The sequence below is a fragment of the Bombina bombina genome, chromosome 2 (genome assembly GCF_027579735.1).
Source record: "Bombina bombina isolate aBomBom1 chromosome 2, aBomBom1.pri, whole genome shotgun sequence".
NCBI classification, from domain to species: domain Eukaryota; kingdom Metazoa; phylum Chordata; class Amphibia; order Anura; family Bombinatoridae; genus Bombina; species Bombina bombina.
Genome location: NC_069500.1, coordinates 177,316,310 through 177,333,855, shown reverse-complemented (window position 1 = coordinate 177,333,855; position 17,546 = coordinate 177,316,310). Strand labels below are relative to the sequence as shown.

The window sequence follows — 17,546 nt, the reverse complement described above, 5'->3', positions numbered from 1 at the left end:
AATAATAAACATAAGGCTATTTCACTCATTGTCCCACAGCTACATTTGAAGTGTGTGTATTTGAGCACCTATAATCTGACACACATTTTACACTGATCACTGCAGATAAAGCAGGCACAATGCACACTTGTTTTGTGTGACCCACAGTGGGAAACCAAGGAATTCCCAATTTACTTCTTTATCTGTGGCTGCCAGGATATAAAGCACAATAGGGAAGGGATACTACTCTCACACACACATTGGTTATACGGCTGTGTTTTCACAAAATTACTTCTGCCTTCCCTCTCACTGACTGTTAGCTTCTCCCAGCACTTCCTGCAGAGGTCTGATGATATCATCATCTCACTTCAGCTCTGTAGTAAATGGGCTAGCAGGAGGAGGGGCATTGCAAGCCCTAGGTTAACTGTGAGAGCAACAGCAGGGAAATGCAACTTTATTTGTTATCTGGTTGTAAATAGAGGAGAGTAAAGAGATTAGCTCCCTACAGTGGTGGATCTCCAGGGTCCAGTGGCTGCAAATGGTTGATGCAACATTTGGGACCCTGGACGTTCCGTCACTTTTAAAATGTAAAAAAAAAAATATATATATATATATATTTTTTTTAAATCACTTCTTTTGCCCTGAGGGCACAGCATTCCATTTGGGGGGGGGCATTGCCCCCCAATGCCCCCCCTTAGAGCCGACCCTGCTATGAAAGCCTCATTCTTAAACTTAAGAAAGGTTTAGTCAATACTGATAGCTAATGAGCATTACTAGACATGCCAGTGTTTAAATAATGTTTGTTTGGGGGTTATGCTATTATTATTTTTTTGCATGGTTAACAAAACGCATTTACTTTTTTTTTTTTTATAATATATTTTTTATTATTTTTATTAAATCAGGGCATACATACAGACTGTGTCATTAGAAGATGCACAAAAAGTTTGTTATAAAACATATAACCAATATGAAATGAGTGAATACAATGCAGGTCTATAGGACATATTGTAAAAATATAAGTAGAAATATTGTTTGCTCATATAAATTGTATACCTCCTGACTGGTACATGGGGCCACTCTTCGACCATCAAACAGCAGGTAAAATATAAATCTATGGAAGGTAGAGTAGGCAAAGAGACCACTCTTGGGTCTCAAGTGATGAACCTCCTTTTATATATTTTATCATTATGAAATAATTCAGTTGACTCATATTTTCAATCAACCTGTCATATAAGTATATATTCCCCATATGGAAAACAATGGCCACTCTTGGGACTTGGCCTTTAACTTCTACCAATAGGGGATCTTTGTATGGGACATGTAGTAGTAATAGAATATATAGAGTCACTCTTGGGCCCTTAGGACTATATATATAACAGAATAGCTATATTATTAGCTTTGAGACTTTGAAAATCAACTAGCAGAGGAAGAGACAAAAATATTTAGAGTAAAGTTTAGGCGCCTTGGTCATATTTGTAAAGAAGGATCATCATACTTTTATATCTAAAAAAAAATCACGTTGATTTGTTTATATATCAGGTCTATTATCTCAGTATGTGCTGTTATAGGCTTACGAGAAGTCCCAGTTTTACTGGGATTGTCCCTGTTTGGAGGTGCTGTCCCAGTGTCCTATTCGATTGTTCATTCTGTCCCGGCCGTAGGGTTGCCACCCAGTCGGTGCCGGAATGAGTAAAAGCAGTTTTTTTTTTATTCTAACTGTGCGCAGTCTGCGCTAGTCCGTGCCAGTGACGTGACTGACTTCATTTCATCGGGCTGTGTGTGTCCATGCTGTCTCCTGTCTGCCTTTGATACGGCTGTGCAGCAAGACTTGCTTGTAAGGATACCTGGCTGAGGTTACAAATGTTACTAGCAATGTAACTATGGTGTCTACGCTTGCCCACCCATCTTGACCGTGCAGCTGGCAGAGTAGTTTGCTTTCACCGTGCTTTACTACCCATGTTCCCTATGTTACATCAAACTGCCCCCTATTGTGTTGATTGCGTAGCTCCTTTAATTGTACCCGTGCATCTGTAAATGCGTTACTACTTTTAGTAAGAGGGGTGGGGGCGGTAACTAAAATACAGACACTCTAAGATACCTACGTGTGAAATAAACGTCTACTTTGCTTGCCTCCCTGTTCTCATTTTCATGTCTTGAAGGAATCGGTCTGTTTGACCTGTGTATCTGTAAAGGTTTACCCATTTGCACATGCATTGCGTTTATTTCTTGGAACAAGTTGGGATGTTGTGATGAGAGCAGGATGTGATGTCACTAGTTTGTGGGCGGGGCTTCGGTCCGGTGTCTGTGGCGCAGTTAGTTTAGTACAATCAACCTGACTAGATGTGTATTGCTATGCTCTGCAATAAAATAGAGTTGTACCATCATTGCTGTGTCCTGCATATGTCCTGCATCTCATGACATGGTGTCAGAAGTTCTGGACTGCGCTTCTGTTCCTGATCGATTGCAATGTCAAAGTTTACCCCACCTGAGCCTTTTGACTTCTCTCAGCCTGCAGCTTGGCCCACATGGCGTCAGCGGTTTCAGCGCTTCAAGATTGCATCCAAACTGAACAAGGAGAGTGGTGAAGTACAAGTTAATTCTCTTTTATACTCTATGGGGAAAGATGTGGAGCCAGTGTTCAATGCTTTTACTTTCCAAGAAGGGGAAGAATTTAACTTTGATATAGTTATGGATAAACTCAGTGCCCACTTTGTGCCCAAAAGAAATGTGATTCATGAGAGAGCTTGTTTTCACAAACATAATCAGCATGTGGGAGAATCTGTGGAGTCATTTGTGCGCAGCCTGTATGAACTAGCTGAATTCTGTGAGTTTGGTGTTGCTAAAGAAGAGCAAATCAGAGACAGAATAGTTATCGGGATTGCAGATGCTGAAGTCTCACTGAAGCTGCAGTTAGAGCCTGATTTAACATTTGATGGGGCTATTAGGATGGCCCGCCAGAGTGAACTGGTGAAAAAGCAAAGTGCTGATCTGAGGTCTGAGAGTATTGTGGATGAAGTGCAACAGTCTAGGAAAAATGCTAGTGAAAGGCACAGTGTGAGCGGTAGATCTAAAGTACTGGAAAGGCCTAGAAATGGATGGGCGCAACATGCCCGATGCACGCGGTGCTACTGTGCCCATGATCAGAGTGTTATATGCCCGGCCAGGGATAAAAGATGCAGAAAATGTAACAGAATGGGCCATTTTGAAGTGGTGTGTAAAACTGAATACATTAAGGAGATGCAGGTGGACGGTGACCAGGAGGGTCAGGAAGTGTCTTTTGTGGGGTCCGTTGTGGAACGGCCAAGCTCAGAGGAAGATTGGAAAGTTACTTTTACTGTAATGGGAGACAAAGTTGATTTTAAGATTGACACAGGAGCAGATATCACTGTAATGTCTTTTGCTGAATTTATGAAACTGCCTCGACAGCCCCAGCTGGCGAAGGTTACTACAAATGTCCATAGTCCTGGTGGCCGCATTGATTGTGCGGGGAAATTTCTTGCCAGCTGTGAGTACAAGCAAAGAAAGTTCACCATGTGGGTGCATGTGATTCGAGGTCAGTGTGCTAACAATTTATTGAGCAGAAAAGCAGCCTGTGACTTGGGCCTCGTGGCCAGAGTGAATGAGATTTCCGAAGATATGTTTGGCAAGTTGGGCCTACTGAATTGCAAACCAGTCCGTATAGCACTTAAAAGTGACGCAGTCCCATACAGTATTTCTACTCCTCGTAGAATTCCGTTCCCACTCATGCCTCAAGTGGAGAAAGAGCTTATGCGCATGAAGTCTATGGGGGTTATTGAAGAGGTTGTTGAAGCAACTGATTGGTGTGCCCCCATTGTTCCAGTTGCAAAGAAAAACGGAAAGGTGCGCATCTATGTGGACATTAGAAGATATAGCTCCGAAGTTGGCTGGGGCGAAGTTCTTTTCCACATTAGACGCTTCTAGTGGCTTTTGGCAGATCCCCCTGGATCCAAAGTGCCGCAAGCTGACTACCTTTATCACACCGGTAGGTCGGTTCTGCTTCTGCAGACTCCCCTTTGGGATATCCTCCGCTCCTGAAATCTTTCAAAGGGAAATGAGTTCTCTCCTGAGTGACCACGTGGGCACAGCGGTCGTCATGGACGACATTCTAGTGTATGGGTCTACAGTGGAGGAGCATGATCAGCGTTTGAGTTGTGTGCTACAGGCTATCAAAGAGTCTGGGCTGAAGCTGAATAAAGAAAAATGTCATTTTAGGAAAACTGAATTATGCTACTTTGGGCATATCATCAACGGGGATGGCATCAAGCCAGACCCCGAGAAAATTTGTGATATTGAACAGATGAAAAGCCCTTCTGATGTACATGAGCTGAGACAGATATTGGGCCTTGTAAATTACGTGGGCAAGTTTCTTCCAGATTTATCAACAGTTTTACACCCTATCACAGAGTTGCTTAAGAAAGACGTTGCCTGGGTCTGGGGACCTTCACAAGAAAAAGCTTTCCTGCATGCCAAGTCCCTGCTGGGGTCTGCCCCAGTGCTGGGGTTCTACGACCCTTCAAAAAAGACTGTGGTTAGTGCCGATGCAAGCAGTTATGGGTTGGGGGCTGCACTCCTGCAGCTGAACGAAAATAAACTACAGCCCATCGCCTACTGTTCCCGCACACTGACGGCTGCGGAGTCAAAATACGCTCAAATTGAGAAAGAGTGCCTGGCTGCAGTTTGGGCCTGTGAGCGCTTCCAGCGCTATCTAGTGGGTTTGGAGAAATTTAGTCTGGAAACTGACCACAAACTGCTAGTCCCTCTAATCAACTCTTATGACATTGAAAAAACACCCTTGAGATGCCAGAGACTTTTAATGAGACTGCTCAGGTTCAATGTTCAGGCAGTGCATGTGCTGGGGAAACAACTGGTTGTGGCGGATACACTATCCAGGCTCCCGCTGGCTGCTGCTGAAGAATCCTCCACAGAATCGGATGTGAAAGTGTATGTTGATTCAGTTCTGGCCTCTAAGTCCATTTCTTCAAGGAAACTGGAAGAGATAAAGAAAGAGACATATTTGGACACAGATCTACAAGAAGTTATAAGGTACATAAAAGAAGGCTGGCCCGAGAGCCGGGCAGCCTGGATGTCTTTAAATGCTTACCAGCCAGAGAGGTCGCAGCTCACGGAGCTGGAGGGGTTGGTGCTGTTCCAAGACCGCATTGTAATTCCTGTCAGCATGAGGAAGGAGATGTTAAACAGGATTCACGATGGCCACTTAGGCATTACAAAGTGCAGAGAAAGGGCAGCTACAGCTGTGTGGTGGCCTGGGATCAGCTCCGACATTGCAAATCACGTGTCTAAATGTGCCTTTTGCCGGGAACGCCGGCCTACTCATAGAAGGGAGCCCTTGATGTCTACTCCGCTGCCTGCGGGGCCGTGGCAGAAAATAGCTGCTGATTTGTGCGAACTGCACGGGAAAAAGTTCCTTGTTGTGATCGACTACTATTCCAGGTATTTGGAGATTGCACCCCTGAATGATATCACAAGTCAGGCCGTTATCATTTGCCTGAAGAGCTTGTTCGCCCGCTGGGGCATTCCAATGGAGCTAGTGAGTGATAATGGTATGCAGTTCGCTTCTACAGAGTTCAGTGCTTTCAGCAGGGAGTATGATTTTGTACATTCCACGTCAAGTCCACATTATCCGCAGGCCAACGGAATGGCTGAAAGGGCAGTTCAAACAACAAAATTCCTTCTAAAGCAATCTGAGCCATACCTAGCCCTCTTGTCATACAGGGCGATGCCCATTCAAGCCACCGGGTTTAGCCCGGCACAGCTGATGCTAGGACGCCAGATTCGCACCACTTTACCCTCAGTGGGTGTCTTCAAGCCGCCTGGCCCTGTTCCTCGGGACGAAGTCCTTAGGAGGGATGAAGAGGCCAAAAAGGGTTATCGTTTCTTCTACGACAGGAGACATTCTGTCAGGCCCTTACAGGAACTGAAAGCGGGCCAAAGTGTCAGAATTAAACTGGATGATGAGAAGAAATGGAAGACGCCTGCTACGGTAGTTGGCCGCTCTCCAGAACCAAGGTCTTATACAGTCCTTACGGAGGGAGGGACGGTTACACGCCGTAACCGAAGACATCTTCAGTCTGTACCTGAGAGTCTGGAACTGGATGCCTCAGTACCACCGCCGGTGGGATCCCCTGTTCTAAGAGAGGTGCCTTCCCCTCAGCAAGACCACAACGGGGATATATCTTTGCCTCCATCTTCTTCTGTATCAGAGGACAGTTCATGCAAAGTTACATCAAGCGGAAGAGTGGTGAAACTTCCGGCCCGATATAGGGACTGACTTTAGCTAGAACAGTGACTGGAAGTATGGGCAGAATAATCCCATGGTCACTGTGGACTAGGGTAGTCTACCCCGATGTCCAAGTCAGGATGTAATATATTTGTTCATGTTTTCTAACCTATTTGTTTATATAATGTTCAAAAACAAAAATGTTGTTGTATACTCTGTTTGTGTACCTTGTTATTTGTTATATACAAATGTATGTTTCGCCTTTGAAAAAGGGGAAGATGTGATCAGAGCAGGATGTGATGTCACTAGTTTGTGGGCGGGGCTTAGGTCCGGTGTCTGTGTCGCAGTTAGTTTAGTACAATCAACCTGACTAGATGTGTATTGCTATGCTCTGCAATAAAATAGAGTTGTACCATCATTGCTGTGTCCTGCATATGTCCTGCATCTCATGACAGATGTATTTATCTCTAACTGGAAAATTAGTTCCGGTCGGCAATCACCACTCCCTTTGACCACGCCCCATTGACCATGTCCCCTTGACCACGCCCTGCCCACACCCTCACTGGCACCGCACAAGTTGGTCCCAGTTTCACCTCAAAAAATTATGGTAAGCCTATGTTTACATATCAAGGAAGTTTAACAGGCTAGTTACATGTATTCATCTTTTGGGGGTAAATAAAGTAGATAGAGACATAAAAAAAAAGAAACAAACTTAGAACAGAGATACACCGTGATCTAACTGGTCTAACAAGCTAGGAGTTATGATCATTATATATAATTGTGTACATATTTTAAAAGTATGGCCATAAAACGTGCATATATGCTGAAAATATCAAGCTACTAGAGAAACCATATTATATACTATACATCCTTATGTCTTTTAGTATATTTTTTACTGTGATTTCTATTAGGCAAGAACCTGAGTTTTAACCCCTTAATGACAGAGGACGTACCAGGTACATCATAGAAAAAACTTCCCTTAATGACAGTTGACGTACCTGGTACGTCCTCTGTTGTCTTAAGTGCTGGAAGCGATCACGATCGCTTCCAGCTGCTTACAAGGGATTGTAGTGATGCCTCAATATTGAGGCATCACTACAATCCCCCATTTTACATACCGATGCAGAAAGGGACACTCTGTGGCCCCATCTGCATCGGCTATGTATGTGCTCTAATGAGTTGTTGGTTGGGAGCTGCTTTAACATAGCATTACATCTAGTTATAGATCTGTTACCGATCTCTCCTTCTAAACATCTGCTGCCGGTTCGGCGGTTGCGGAGGGGGGGTGCGGGGGGCGGGTGCACGCAAAGTTTACAGCCCATTAAAAAAAACAAAAAACGATCGATCTAGATGCAGTGGCATCTCAGTTCTTTAATAAGGGATCTGGGAGGGGGAGGGTTGAAGATTATTTAGGGGGGCCAGCTACACTACAGAAAACAAATATTTTATATTTAAAAAGTAAAAAAAAACTATTTTGGGGGGCAAATTGGGTACTGGCAGACAGCTGCCAGTACCCAAGATGGCCGCAAATAGACAGAGGGGGAGGGTTAGAAAGATGTATAGGGGGATCAGGGAGGTTGTGGGGTAAGGGGGGATCTATCACTGCAGACTTTATGCCAAAAAATTAAAAAAAATTAAAAAAAAATTTTTATTTCAGTACTGGCAGACTTTCTGCCAGTACTTAAAGGGATAGTAAACCCATTTTTTTAATTTCATGATTCAGATAGAGCATGACATTTTAAGCACTTTTCTAATTTACTCCTATTATCAATTTTTCTTTGTTCTCATGCTATCTTGATTTGAAAAAGCAGTACTGTAAGCTTTAGAGCCAGACCATTTTTTGTTCAGCACATGGGTAGCACTTGCTGATTTGTGGCTAAATGTAACAAACCAATCAGCAGCTCTACCAAGGTGCTGAACTAAAAAATGGGCCGGCTCCTAACCTTTTATTACTGCTTTTTCAAATCAAGATAACATGAGAACAAAGAAAAATTTATAATAGGAGTAAATTAGAAAGTTGCTTAAAATTGCATGCTCTATCTGAATCATGAAAGAAAAAATGAGGGGTTAGTATCCCTTTAAGATGGCAGTGACAATTGTGAGGTGGGGAGGGAAGAGAGCTGTTTGAGTGGGTCAGGGGGGGATCATGGGGTGGGATGTGTCAGGTGGGAGGCTGATCTCTACACTAAAGCTAAAAATTAACCCCACAAGCTACCTAATTAACCCCTTAACTGCTGGGCATATTACAAGTGTGGTGCGCAGCAGTATATAACGGCCTTATTATTACCAAAAAGCAACACCAAAGCCATATATGTCTGCTATTTCTGAACAAAGGGGATCCCAGAGAAGCATTTACAACCATTTGTGCCATAATTGCACAAGCTGTTTGTATATAATTTCAGTGAGAAACCTAAAATTGTGAAAAATTTAAGTTTTTTTTTTTATTTGATCGTATTTGGCGGTGAAATGGTGGCATGAAATATACCAAAATGGGCCTATATCAATAATTTGGGTTGTCTACTACACTACACTAAAGCTAAAATTAAACCTAAAAGCTCCCTACAAGTTCCCTAATTAACCCCTTCACGGCTGGGCATAATACACGTGTGGTGTGCAGGGGCATTTAGCGGCCTTCTAATTACCAAAAAGCAATGCCAAATCCATATAGGTCTGCTATTTCTGAACAAAGGGGATCCCATAGAAGTATTTACAACCATTTATGCCATAATTGCACAAGTTGTTTGTAAATAAATTCAGCGAGAAACCTAAAGTTAGTGAAAAAAATCAACAATTTTTTTTATTTGATTGCATTTGGCTGTGAAATGGTGGCATGAAATATACCAAAAATGGGTCTAGATCAATACTTTGGGATGTCTTCTAAATATAAATATATACATGTCAAGGGATATTCAGGGATTCCTGAAAGATATTAGTGTTCCAATGTAACTAGCGCTAATTTTGAAAAAAAGTGGTTTGGAAATAGCAAAGTGCTACTTGTATTTATGGCCCAATAACTTGCAAAAAAAGCAAAGAACATGTAAACATTGGGTATTTCTAAACTTGGGACAAAATTTATAAACTATTTAGAATGGGTGTATTTTGGTGGTTGTAGATGTGTAACAGATTTTGGGGGTAAAAGTTAGAAAAAGTGTGTTTTTTTTCAATTTTTTCCTCATATTTTATATTTTTTTATAGTAAATTATAAGATATGATGAAAATGGTATCTTTAGAAAGTCCATTTAATGGCGAGAAAAACGGTATATAATATGTGTGGGTAAAGTAAATGAGTAAGAGGAAAATTACAGCTAAACACAAACACTGCAGAAATGTAAAAATAGCCATTGTCATTAAGGGTAAGAAAATTGAAAAATGGACCGGTCATTAAGGGGTTAAGGAAGGTACCTCTTATTAACTAGTCACAATAAGTAAATGTTGTCTAGGGGTACAACAACCAAGCCACCCCGGCAGCTGGTGTAAATATATGTCAACATTAGCAGGATACAATAGAAACGGATTCTGTGTAAACCTTAAGCGTTGCTTACCTCGTTGTCCCTAGATTTTACTATGAAGCTACAATACTTAAATAGGAACTCAGATATTAAGCATTTTTATAGTAAATGGCCAAAATAAAACTCTGATATCAGTACTCCTAATGTATAATGTAAAGCTAGCATTTGAATTCACTGAAAAATCAAACAAAGGTATCTCTGGTGTAGAAGCTGGGTAAAATATAAGTCTCCTACAGCCTTATTCACAGGATATTGTCCTTGTGGGATCTAAGTGTAGGGCTACTGACTATACATACAGATTATCAGCCTTAGTAAACATATTATAAAACAGTAAAGTAAACCTTCCTTGCAGAAGTTATTCAAAACATATCTAAACTGAGATATAACTCTTTATAAACAAATTATAAACTTATAACAATGTCCAAGAGCATAACTCATATTGACTTTTAAGTGGGTTATCTTCAGCATAAATTCCCGCCATACTGAATAGTAATTAACATAAAAATAGTTAACTAGCCGACTCCAGTTTTCAGCGGTTCCAACATATGTGAGTTTGGATTTCTACAAGTATGGTTGAAGTCATATGTCTCACCACATAAATTTATCAAGCCTATACATTGAATTTTGGGACTTTGCATAGCCATCAGAGAATGTAGGTGCTGTGGTAGTAAGCTGAAACATCTCACTGTATCCGGATGATGGAATAACAAAGGAGGTTGAAAAACTTGAGGGAACTCTGTCACTGTAAAAGAACCAGTTAGGTCATCTGTCAGGTCCGGGGATCTGTCTCTCAGCTCACCATCCGGCAGGGCTATAATGGCAGTGTCCTCCATTTCAGGGAGTGTCTCTATCTCATTCTTTATTTCTTTATCACCATATAAGTGCAGTTTTTGAATCAGGTCTACATGTATATCTGCTGGGAATGTGTTCTCGAACGCTGCAATTAGTAGCTGATCCGTGCTCAGGAAACGATCGTCTAGTAGTTTAAGGAGCTCTTCCTCCCTTGTAGTCAGCGCCATCTTGAACCCTTCATTTAAAGGAATTTTTGTTCCAAAATAGTCGCTCAATCACTTTTTAACAATTGTTAATTGTAAATATTGTTAGTTTTAAATACCTGATCAAAGTGTCAGCCTATAAATGGACTGTTATACACGGGCTGCCGAGGAGGTGCCACAGCTATTTGTGAAGCTGCCGCCTCAGGCCACGACGATCCGGTCCTCAGTCCTGAGATCATAAATACAGCAAAGATGACCATAGGTTCTTGAAGTATATACCCTTTATATTTGTGAATTTTAGTATTGGATGGTATGCTGTGAGCTCAATAATCCACAGGAGCTGTAGGTGTTGCGTCCTTCCATGAACGCTGCCCGGAAACGGCCCCCAAAAAGCATTTACTTTTTAAACATTTTTTTTTTTAGTTTATCAGTTTCAATTTGCAAGACCAGTACATAGCAAATTGAGAACAAAGGTTTAGAATATAGAAAACATATTTTACGTCACTTTAGTTGCATGAGCATTAAATATATGTTTTAGTAAAAATTACTTTGAGATTGCTATAACACATGACTAAATTCATCTGAAAATTATACTCATTAATCAATTAATATGAAATTTCACAGATGATGTAATAGCATTCTGTTATCTGATGCTGTTATTACATAATAATCTGGCATTTATTTTATTAAATACTAATTCGATTTAAATAGTCAAACATCGAATGCTCAGTTGGGCAATGAATTTACTTTTTGTTATGTTATTTAAATGAATTTATACAATGTACGTTTTAAAACTGAAAACATTTTGAAATAAATGTGTTGCTTACATTATATTAATAAACAGGCAAAAGTAATAGAGTATTTCAATATAACAAATGTATTTTGTAAATGACCAATAAATACATATTGTGTCTTTTTTGTACATAGCTATAAATATAATAATAAATATTTGTGTTGTTTTTGCCAACAATTTGATGACAGTTGTGTGCGTGTTTTCACATAGGTGATGTCAGCAGACAGCTGCTTGGTCAACTAGCGCAACTGAACCAAATGCTGGGAGAACTAAGAGATGTTATGAGACAGCAGGTAAACACTAAGCAACTTACGCAGGAGTTGTTTTAGGTCCAGTAGAAATGAATGAAAGACCTACAATAACCACATCATCTGTCAAATATTTTGAGCATTAAAAACTTAAGTTTGTTTACTGCAAGCCTTAAAGTTAACATAATATGGGTTGATTCTAATACCAGTTTGGTTGTTAAATGTTATCATTTAGAGTTTTCCAAGCCAAAAAAGTGATCTTAATTATAACTCTGTTATCACACGTAGGGCTAGATAACAAGTGGGCTCTAACTGTTGCGGCTCTTTATATGTCGGAAGTAGCATGCACTTTACGAGTTGAAAGTAAACGCGTTCACGTGACCGAAATCAAATTTAATGCACATCGGGTTAGCATGACTTCAGAGCTCTAAGGTTAGGTGTTACACAAGACGAAAAACGTTGCTCAAAACACATCAAAAATACATTTAATAGTGCAGTTACACTCCTAATAACACTGCCTCATTAAAATATTTAAAAAAAAGATAAAAAATATAAAATTAGTAAACATACTGTAAAATATATAGATATATTCTATAGATTACTTGAATATTTTACAGTATGTTTAATTTTGAATAATGTTTTACAATTTTTGTAACTTGCTATATTTAATATTTCAATAATGATCTTTCAGATTACTACATTTAAATGTGCGCTAACCCGACCGGGTTAAGATCTAACTCGCAAAACACATATTTTGCATTCCTGTTCTTCACATAGAAAATAACATACTTTTTATTATTAAATATATATTTATATACACTATATATCTGATACTGTTCATGTAAAATACATATCTATACTTATATATCTATAGAAATAGATATATTTATATAAAATACTCTGCTACATGTGAAGAACATTGGAATGTGAAATATTAATAATCTTTCATGTCAGGTTTAGCGATCTTGAATATATGTGGTCGGGTTAGCAAGTGAGTATGGGTGTTAGGTTTATTTTGAAGTTTACGCGCCCCATTGACTACTATGAGAGAAGAAGATAAGGCGACCACCTCCGTCTAGGGAAGTTAACCCGGGAGTGCTAAATAGTGCTCCACTCGTAATCTAGCCCATGATGACTTAGATAATGATAGTGTCTCACACAGGATAGGAAAATCTCTGCACAAATATTCACAAATAGTCTGACCAGGTCTATTTATATCATGACGCATTGCTTTCCCCTATTAGACACTAGTGGCACTCACTATATTTTTGTATGGCACTTCCCTAATGTTTTATTTACATTTTTGAGAACCTCCATCCCATCATGAGAACATAGGTCCCCTTACACAACATAAGGACTTACACTAATATGATACAAATAGATACTCCTAGATTTCTAATTTTATGTGACATGATAATGACTTTGACACCCTATAATGTTCAGATGACCATAACTAGAAATGCCATCTATAAGAAAACACAGACTATTGTGCTTTCCAAGCATAGCTCCATTTATTTTCATCAAGTTTTCTTTCGTCAATAAAACATTTGTGTATTTTCATTTTTTGCTAGGTGAAGGAAACAATGTTCTTGAGAAATACTGTTGCTGAATGCCAGGCTTGTGGTGAGTATAGCAATTATTATGTCCAAAATCTGTCTCCTTCTCAAGGTACTATAAATATTTATATAACGCTCCAAGAACCACTATTATGGGAATATTATGTAGTAATTGAAATACTTAAAGGAATGTTAAAGTCGATGCTATGGGGCCGATTTATCAAATGTCTGTCCGACATGATCCGATCAGTGGATCATGTCCGACAGACATCGCTGAATACAGACAGCATACGCTCTCCGCATTCAGCATTGCACAAGCAGTTCTGGTGAACTGCTGGTGCAATGCCGCCCCCTGCAGATTTAAAGGCTCCCCAGAAACACGGGGCATCAAGCTCCATATGCAACATATATATAAATGCAAGTTGAAACACTATTTTATTTTTTTATATATTTGCATTCACTTTTATCCCCTCTTCTAATCTTTTTCCATTACGATAGCCAACTCCACCCCATGGTAGATTCAGTTTTCATCTCAGTGACGTGTGCAGCAGTCCCACCTGCTGTATACGTCACTGCCTCTGCGCGCTCCCGATATGGCTATTAAAGAGGGCATGCGCAAATTCCGATTTGTCAATTAAAGTAAACATTAAATCACGAGATTCATTGTTTACTTCATTCACAGATAGCGCACAAGAACGCTGTTCAATTTATTATTATTATTAGGACAATTCTGTCAATGTTCCAAATGTAATGCCTTTTCAAATTAGCATAATTATATATATATATATACTGTATATATATATATATATATATATATATATATATTTATTTTTTCAATAAAACATTTTTTCAATAATCGCTAAAATTTTGTTTTTATTTATTTTTTATTTATTAATGATAATAAAAATTATATAAGTTCAAAATTGGTGGGATATCAATAAAACAGAAAATTCTGCAATACTTACTGTATCTGCTACAAGTAAATAATTAATTGATGTGCAGGAAATGATTCAATGTTTACTTTGGCTTCTCCCGACAATTTAGATTAAGCGGTGTACGCATGCGCAAAAAAAATCGTGGACGGGCATTGTGTATAAATAACATCTTGTTATTTATAACCTGTGGCTAAGGAATTTAGTTTGCGCATGCGCATATGTAACAGCAACGCTATTGCCTCCCATAATGACGTGGGCAAGCAAGCCCGTAGACACGCATTTTCATTGGACATGATAGAGCTAGTTATTGATTGCTGCGAGGGGGGCCGGCAGAGGATCACGGCGAACATAGGGGTAAGTTATAGATTTTCTTAATATTTTACATAGATTCTATTTAACGAAACTAGAAATGGAAATAATAGATAATCCCTTTATTGCCCATTCCCTAACACAACCAACACAGTTATATTAATATACTTTTTACCTTGTGATTACCTTGTATCTAAGCCTCTGCAGACTGCCTCCTTATCTCAGTGCTATTTACAGACTTTTAGATAAATAGGGCGGACTCATGAATAACTCCTCTGGAGTGAGCACAATCACCTAGATTACGAGTTTTGCGCTAAACAGCGTACGAAAATAACGACAAAAAAATTGCGTTATTGCACTCCCCATATCGCTGCTATTACGAGTTACTGAAAAGCCTCCTTGTGCTGTGCGTTATGGTGCGTTAAGCTCCATACCGCACAAAAGCCAAGGGCTGAGTTTATATGCTCGTGCACGCTTTCCCCCATAGACATCAATGGGGAGAAAGTGTTAGAAAAAAACTAACACCTGCAATTGCGGAATGGAGATCGCCGTAACGCATCCCCATTGATGTCTATGGGGAAAAGAAAGTTACGTTTAAACCTAACACCCTAACATAAACCCCCTAGTATTAACACCCCTATTCCGCTGCTCACCGACATCGCCGACACTAATAAAAATTATTAACCCCTAATCCGCCACCCCCGACATCACTGACACATAAATAAACCTATTAACCCGGGCCCTAAGCCGCCGCTCCCCCACATCACCAACACTATAATAAAGTATTAACCCCTAAACCTCCAGCCCCCCACATTGTAACTACTAAACTAAACCTCTTAACCCCTAAACCGCCGCCCCTCCACATTGCAAAACACTAGATTCAATTATTAACTCCTAAAGGGTTAATAAGTTTAATATAGTTTTTGAGATGCGGGAGGGTGGCGGTTTAGGGGTTAATAGGTAATTTATGGGTGTTAGTGTACTTTGTAACATTTTAGTTATGAGTTTTGTGAAACATTTTTGTTACACAAAATCCATAACTACTGCTCTCAGGTGGCGGTATGGATCTTGTCGTTATAGGCTGTAATGCAAGCATTTTAGCCGGACCGCACAACCTGTAATACAGGCGCTTTAAAAATCCGGCACTCAAACGTAATTTTTTTGAGTGTGGAATGGACGTTGCGTTACAGGCTAAAATGCTTGCGGTATAGCTATACTGCCTCAACTCGTAATATGCGTTCCCGGCCATTCCACGCGCAATGGTCAATTTTTCAGCGGTATAGCTGTACCACAAAACTCGTAATCTAGCCAAAGGTTATTTATATAGCACACATGAACGATCAGTGTCTTGCTGTGAAAAGCTATTAAAATGCCCTGAGATAAAGGAGGCCTGCAGGGGCTTAGAAACATGCAGACATTTAAAGGTTATAACATATATTAATATAACAATTCTGGTTGTGCAAAGATGGGGAATGGGTAGTAAAGGCGTCATCTATTTTTTCAAACAATAACATTTTTGCAGTAGACTGTCCCTTTAAAGGTGCAGTGAAAAATTCTCCATGCACTGTAAGGCTATCAGAAAGATTCACACTTCTTGCTCTGAGGGCAATCAGCCTTATTAACTACTGTAACACACTCACAGACATTCTTACGCCTAGATTTAGAGTTCTGCGTTAGCCGTCAAAACCAGCAGTAAGGGGTCCTAACGCTGGTTTTTACCGCCCGCTGGTATTTAGATTCAGTCAGGAAAGGGTCTAACGCTCACTTTCCAGCCGCGACTTTTCCATACCGCAGATCCCCTTACGCCAATTGCGTATCCTATCTTTTCAATGGGATCTTCCTAAAGCTGGTATTTAGAGTCTTGGCTGAAGTGAGCGTTAGAACTCTAACAACAAAACTCCAGCCGCAGAAAAAAGTCAGGAGTTAAGAGCTTTATGGGCTAACGCCGGTTTATAAAGCTCTTAACTACTGTGCTCTAAAGTACACTAACACCCATAAACTACCTATGTACCCCTAAACCGAGCCCCCCCCACATCGCCGCCATTCTAATAAATTTTTTTAACCCCTAATCTGCCGACCGCACACCGCGGCCACATACATTATCCCTATGTACCCCTAATCTGCTGCCCCTAACATCGCTGACACCTACACAATATTTATTAACCCCTAATCTGACCCCCCAACGTCGCCGCTACCTTACCTACACTTATTAACCCCTAATCTGCTGACCGGACCTCGCCGCCACTATAATAAATGTATTAACCCCTAAACCGCCGCACTCCCGCCTCAAAAACCTTATAATAAATAGTATTAACCCCTAATCTTCCCTCCCTAACATCTTTGACACCTAACTTCAAGTATTAACCCCTAATCTGCCGACCGGACCTCGCCGCTACTCTAAAAAATGTATTAGCCCCTAAAGCTAAGTCTAACCCTAACACTAACACCCCCCTAAGTTAAATATAATTTTTATCTAACAAAATAAATTCAATCTTATTAAATACATTAATCCTATTTAAAGCTAAATACTTACCTGTAAAATAAACCCTAATATAGCTACAATATAAATAATAATTATATTGTAGCTATTTTAGGATTTATATTTATTTTACAGGCAGCTTTGTATTTATTTTAACTAGGTACAATAGCTATTAAATAGTTATTAACTATTTAATAGCTACCTAGTTAAAATAATAACAAAATTACCTGTAAAATAAATCCTAACCTAAGTTACAATTAAAACTAACACTACACTATCAATAAATTAATTAAATAAACTACCTACAATTACCTACAATTAAATCAACTAAACTAAATTACAAAAACAAACAAACACTAAATTACAAAAAATAAAAAAAGATTACAAGAATTTTAAACTAATTACACCTACTCTAAGCCCCCTAAAAAAAATAACAAAGCCCCCCAAAATAAAAAAATGCCCTACCCTATTGTAAAATAAAAAA

General features: G+C 39.6%; 1 protein-coding gene across 1 annotated transcript in view; it reads left to right on the top strand.

Moving 5' to 3' along the window:
* The window catches only part of THBS4 (thrombospondin 4), a 160,805-nt gene that overhangs the window by 34,592 nt on the left and 108,667 nt on the right, over window positions 1–17,546 (top strand). The window contains exons 5-6 of the mRNA XM_053701357.1: window positions 11,746–11,828; window positions 13,355–13,406. Of these exons, the coding sequence (XP_053557332.1) occupies window positions 11,746–11,828; window positions 13,355–13,406 (135 nt within the window). The remainder of the gene's footprint in view (window positions 1–11,745; window positions 11,829–13,354; window positions 13,407–17,546) is intronic.